Source organism: Lichenostomus cassidix, chromosome 24 (genome assembly GCF_008360975.1).
Source record: "Lichenostomus cassidix isolate B80296 chromosome 24, HeHo_3.0, whole genome shotgun sequence".
NCBI classification, from domain to species: domain Eukaryota; kingdom Metazoa; phylum Chordata; class Aves; order Passeriformes; family Meliphagidae; genus Lichenostomus; species Lichenostomus cassidix.
Genome location: NC_139504.1, coordinates 2976810 through 2982809, shown reverse-complemented (window position 1 = coordinate 2982809; position 6000 = coordinate 2976810). Strand labels below are relative to the sequence as shown.

The window sequence follows — 6000 nt, the reverse complement described above, 5'->3', positions numbered from 1 at the left end:
GGGCGGTGCGGGTCCCGGCGGGTGTCCGTGCGGGGAGGTGACCGTCCGGCGGAGGTGACCGCGCCGCTCCCGGCAGTGCGCATGATACTGCGGCGCAGGGGCCCCGTGCGCGCCAACCCACCTTGAACCGGCCCGGGCCGCGGCGGCGGCCAATCACCGCCCACTCCGCCGGGGCGCGGCCAATGGGCGGCGGGCGGGGGCGGTGCCGAGCCGCTAAAGGGCGCAGGCTAGGCTGCACCGCGCGGCGGAGCGCAGGTGCGGCGCGGCGCGGGGATGGGCGCGGGCATGGGCGCAGCGGCGGGCGGCCGGCCCTGAGCCGCCCCTCCGGCCCCGCCAGCCCCGCCGAGCCCTGCCCGGCCACGGCCAGCCCGGCCCGGCCCCGCCCCGCCCCGGCCGGGCCGCCCGGCGGGCGGAAGATGCTGCGCACCGGGGGCCGGTAGTACTATGATTTGGTATGTGGCCGCTTTGGTAGCAAGTGTGCTCGGCGCCCGCGGGCTGCCCGTCCAAGGTGAGTGCGGCCGCGGGGTGTTCGCCGCCGGGATGAGCCCGGGAGGGGCGCGCCGGGGTCTGCGGGGCGGCGGCGGGGCCGCCTTTGCGTGTCCCCCCCCTCCCCCGGTGTACCGGATGCGGCGGGGGGATGCGCATGGACCGGGAGGGATGCGCGCACCGGGGGGGGCAGCGCGTCCCGGGGAGAGGGTACTGGGAAGGGGCTGGGGAGGAGGGTAGGAGGGGGAGACTGCGGCTCCGGAGGAGGTTTTCGGGGTTCGCGTCTTCCCCGCTGCCGGTGCGGGGACGGAGCGCTTCCCGCTGCGGCGGGGCGCTGGCGATTCCTTCATCCCCCGCTGCCGGGGGGAGCCGGGAGCGCCCGGCGCATCCTCCCTCCGCAGGCGCTCGGCGGGGCTGGCCGTGACCTCCCCGAGGGCAGCGGCTGCAGCTGGGGAAGTTCGGGAAGCCGCGCTCCCGGTGCGGCTGAGCCTCTGCCCAGGGGTTGGAAATTCCCTTTGGGAGAAGGCGAGCGGGTGCGGGTCCTGGCGGGGGGGTGGCGCGGCTGGCTGAGTGTTCCCCTTGATCAGGGATGGGCGAGCGTTTCTCCGCATTCGGATTTCTTCTCTCATCCTGGGGAAGCGCCTGCGGCAGCTCCGGGGGGTGCGGGCAGCATTTGCCCTTCCCTGCAAGGGTAGCCCGGCTGGGCAAGGAGAAATGCAGGAGGGATTCGTCGCCTTCCCCTGCAGCGCCCCGGCTGCGGGTTTGGGGGTGACTTTGCTCCCCACCCCCCCTCCCGGGAGAGGCTGCCCTCCTTCTCCCCCCACTGCAGGCTGGCTGTTGTGCTGGGGTAAACTGAGGCACAGGGTTGTCCAAGGTCAGGAGGGAGACGGCAGCAAGGAATTACCCTGATTTTCCTGCTCTGGCTTCTTTTCCTTGGGCTGACAGCCCCCTCCCACCCCTCCGAGCCATCCCTGCAGGTAGAGGGGTTCTGCCTGCCTCTGGTGCAGCACCGTCCCCCATCTCTGCCGCTGGTTCTACTCTGGGCACAGGGTTATCCCTGCATCCCGGTGGTCCCTGCCCGGGATGAGACCCTGGAGCTGTGCCCTGGGTGTCACCGCACCCTGCCCGTGGGGATGCGGTGGCTGTCGGCAGCAAGCGATGCCTGGCTGGCAGCCACCACCACTCCCCTCCAGCGTGGGGGACGCTGTCTCGGCGGGAACGGCTGGGCTGGGAGGGGGCTGTGCCGGGGTGCTGCAGCCCCCCATTTCACAGCGCTCCTCGAGCCCCGTGGGTCACACCTGTACCGTGCCACTGTCCCTTGTCCTCCTCGCCTGGCAGGTGGCTCTTTGGCGGCAGGGGGGGTGTGTGTGTCAAGATGAGGCTGTCCTTTCAGGGGGATAGGGATCGGGATGGAGCTGCCCTGTTTGGGGGTACGTAGCCCCTCTTACTGAGCCGTGGCCGGCTGCTGCCTGCCTGAACTGCGTGCTGCAGTGTGGTGAGGCAGTGTTTGCAGCAGCGGCTCGTACAGGGATGCTCTGCCGGGGAGAGGAGCAGAGCAGCGAGTTCAGCAGCTGGGAACTTGGAAATACCCTGGAGCCGCTCGGATGGGGCTCCGGAGCTGATGCCGGGGTGGGTGGGTGCCGGGAAGCCCCGGCACGGGGGTGCTGTGCGTGTGGAGCAGCGTGTACGTGATGAATGAGCGTGCCGTGAGTAATGCGTGGGTGGGTGCCGGGGGAGGGGGTGCTGCGGGCCGGCGTGGCCCCCGCAGGGACGGGGAGCCCACGGGACTCGCCCCAGCTGCTGCAACCCCTCGGTCCCTGCACTGTCCCATCCTCGTGGGTGGTTGTCAGCCCGCATTGCTAGGGGACAGGGCTTGGGAGGAGAGCTGGGGCAAACCGTGTAGCAGTGCCCTTGCCAGGACTTTTCCTCTTGCCGTGGCCTTCCTCCCACACCACTTCCTCCTTGCCGAGCTGAGAGGCAGCGGTGCTGGCCCTGGGCAGCCTTCTTGCCTGGCTCTCCGAGGGCTTTCTAGGCGTTAATCGGCTCAGAGAGGGAAGGAGGGTGCGTTATCCCCTCTTATGGCATGGGGGAGGAGAGCCAGGACGTGACCGCGCCGCGAGTGGGTGTCAGAGGAGGGATCTGGCCTCCTGGCATTCCCAGCAGTGCCGTCACGCCGAGGGGCTTTTCCTCCCTCTCCCACGAGCGTGACGCTGTGGCACCACGCACTGAGTGGGGATGCTTGTGGATCCAGCAGGAGGGTTTGCGGAGCGAGGATTCGGCTCCACCAGCCCTGGGCGAGGGCTCTGTCGAAGATGTTCCCTGGACACAGCGGTGGGCGATGGTCCCGGCGCTGACCTTGGCCGGTTGGAGTGGCTCGGTGTGGCAGTGCCAGGGCTGCATCCCTCTCTCGCTCGCGGCGCAGAGCTGTTGAGTTTTGCTTCTTTGGCCATGGAGGAGTCTGGACCGGGAGCCGCTGGATTTGGCACGTGCGGCTTTGGCCCCGCTCTCTTCTGGCAAGGGGATGGTTTGGCACCGGCAACGGCCAAGGGCGTTGGCCCGGCTCCCATTTCCATCATTCCCTGGAGGTTTTCTGCTCCTCTGGACCTGTTGGATGGGAGCGTGCGGGGCAGAGAGGGACGTGAGCGTCTCGGTCGATGACTTGGCTTGCCGGAGGGTTTCTGCGGTGATGCTTTGCCGGCTCGGTTGCCTTTTGACTTGGAAGATGCAGCTTCGCTGGTGATGGGTGAACCCTGCAAGTTCCTCTCCAGAGCTGTGGCGGGGTGGGACAGCTCCTGTTCTCCTCCAGTCCTCTGTCTTGGAGGTCATGCCTTTCTGCTGGAAGAGAAGCCCTGCAGATGGGCAAACAGTGGGTCCAACCCCGTGCCGTGCTGATGGTGGAGTCCTTCCTCTCCCTTTCCCTGCGGTAGGCATCTCCTGAGCTGGGAGCCCTGAGCGACCAGCTGGCCTTTGGAAAAACAGCTCCCTTCCTCCCGCTCGTCGATGGAGAGGCTGGCGTTGGTGGGAGGGCTGCCTGAGCCAGGAACAGCGTGATTCAGGAGCTGCTGGCGGGCAGCTCGGAGCGCTGCCTGCATCCCAGTTTCCTGTTGGAGGGCTGAGAAGGCACCGGGATGGTACCCAGTGCTCCGTGCAGAGGGTGATGCCAGCCTGCCCGGGGGTACTGCTGCGATGTGGGGCTGGGATGGGGATTAGAGGGGGCACAGGGGGCCCCCAGGTAGCAATAGGGTGACCTCAGGAAAGTCATTTTCTTACCTACCCCATATCTGTGCTTCTCAGAGCACCAAGCTGTGCTCCCACATGCTTGCTGAGCTGCTGCCTGGCCAGGCACATTCCCACCTGTGCCATTCCCTGGAATGGAGCAAGGACCCACTGTGGGGCTGCTGTGGGGCAGCATCCTGTGCATGCATTCCCCTTGGGATGCCAGGGCAGCTGCCTGCCTGCCTGGGTGTGGTGATGGTGGTCCCATAGGACACCCCTTGTGCCCAGGAATGGGGTTCTAAGTCCCCATCTTGCTGTGAGTGGGACATCGAGCCACCCCTCAGAGCTGCTAATCCTTCTCCTCCCTGGCCCCGTGTGACCTTGAGGCATGTCACTTGACCTGCGCGTCGCCCTCCATCCATCTGGAAAATCGGGTTTAAAACGCAGGAATCGCGCTGAAAGCCCAGATGCTGCTTTCCAGCGGGGGGAGGGGGTGAGGGCTGTGCTCCTGGCCCTGGGGCTGCTCCCCACCAGGGGACAGGAAGATGCTTTTGGGGACTCTGGGTACCCCAAGATAGGCAGGGGGGACCAGGTTTGCAGTGGGGGGTGCAACCCCCGCTGAGATGTTTATGGGGCTACAGAGGTGGGGGGCAGGAGATCTACCAGTGCCCCACAGCCTGCCCTGGCAGCCAGGGTCCCTGCAGCACGTTGTCCCTGTCCCCCACCCTGGGCTGCAGTCGCCCCCCTCTTCATTCCATGGCAGTGGCTGCCTGCTCTCCTTCCCTGCTGGCCTCCATATGCCACGCTGGTGGCCTTGTCCTCAGAGATCCCTGCCATATCCTGCCTCCACCAATGTGAGCGGGATGTGTCACAGCACATCTCGTCTCAGCCCAGCAGAGAGGAGAGGTCCATAGGCTCCGGGCCTCATGTTGTGTCCCTCAGCCGTCCCCGTGGGGGGACAGGGGTGGGGATGAGTGCCAGGGGTATGGGGGCAGCCCTGGAAGTGGGCAGTGGTGCCTCTGTTAGCAGGCTGCAAGGCGATAGTGGGTCAGGACAGGATCCCCTCGCTGCCCCAGGGCATGAGTGTCCACTGGGCCAGGCAGGAAAGCCTTCCCAGGCGTTAATTCCTTTGGAAACCGCTCTGCCACGGCCACGTCCTTCTCACGAAGCACCTGCAGGAAGGCTCCTGCTTCAGCGAGTGTACCTGAGATGCTTGTTGCCTTCAGCTTCACCGAGTCCTGTGGCACCTTCTGCCTCTGCCCTCGGGATCGGAGGAACTGGATGCCCAGATCCAGGTGAGGGTCTCCCCATCCCTGGCATCACCATCCTGGGGAGCCCCGCGGTGGCACCGTCTCAGTGGCGGCAGCCTTCCCTCCTCTCCCTTTGGGATTCTGTTCAACTCCACCTCCGCATCTTGTATTCTTGCCTCCTGGCACGCGGCGTGCTTTTATTTTTCCTGGATCTGCTTGGATGACGAAGCCTGTTGATTACTTGTTTTTCTTTACGAGGCATCCCCCAGCTTCACGTGAGCTCCTGCGCCGAGGCGGATTTGGGGTTCTCATCCCTGCTGCCGCTCCCTGATGTTGACCCTGTTTCCAAACCGCAGGTTAAGCCTTGAAACCACTCTGAACTTGGCTGGGAAAATCAAGTGGGTTTAAAAATACCCCATCTATTTGTGCTCTGTTTCTTCTGGCGTCTGCGAGTTGTTTTCAAGCGTTTCCCTACAAATGTGGGGGTGAGAAAACACTCTGAATCGAGAGCTGCAATCTCCATTGCTCGCTTTCTTCGTGGCCTGGACTTGCAAGGAAAACCTGGTCAGGGTTGGGACCGCAGGGTTGGTGGGTTGGGAAGTTGAAGAGACCCAAAGAAGGTTGGCGAGACATCTCCCCATTGCTTTCCTGGTGCTCTGGAAGTGGGGACAGGAGGGCACAGGGCCGGTAGCAGGGCGGGTGGCAGCTGGGGAGAGCCGGGGGCCGGTTCTCCGCCGTGGCTGCCAGTCGGCCGTGCGCTGGGGAGGTGATGCTCAGCCGTGCGTGCAATTCCCCACCGGCCTTGCGATCAGACACCGGCGCTGCGAGCTGCCGGGGATGACCTATTTTCCTACGCCCGGGCAGCCCTGGCCAGGCGTGGGTCCGGCAGAGCGGCTGGCTCGTCCCCTCCCCGGGGACGTCACCCACTGCTTTGCCAGGGAGCCAGTCAGGGGATCCTGGCGTAGTGTGACTCCCTGGCGCCCATCCCCAGGGTGTCTGGGTGGCCTCTTGGGCAGTGAGCTTCCTCCAGCTGGGCAAACAGCAGCAT

General features: G+C 65.7%; 1 protein-coding gene across 12 annotated transcripts in view; it reads left to right on the top strand.

Annotated features, from left to right (window-relative positions):
• The first annotated feature begins 277 nt into the window (after positions 1–277).
• IGSF9B (immunoglobulin superfamily member 9B) overlaps positions 278–6000 on the top strand; it is a 42391-nt gene continuing 36668 nt past the window's right edge. For 8 of the 12 annotated variants that reach the window (XR_014856405.1, XR_014856404.1, XM_085081903.1 and 5 more), the window contains exon 1: positions 279–508. Coding sequence is in view for 7 of the 12 variants with exons in the window: in XM_085081903.1 (XP_084938029.1) it covers positions 445–508 (64 nt within the window). In the remaining 5 variants the exon portion in view is untranslated. Of the gene's footprint in view, positions 509–2662; positions 3410–6000 lie in introns of those variants that run through there. The other 4 variants (XR_014856407.1, XR_014856406.1, XM_085081904.1 and 1 more) reach the window with 2 other exon arrangements.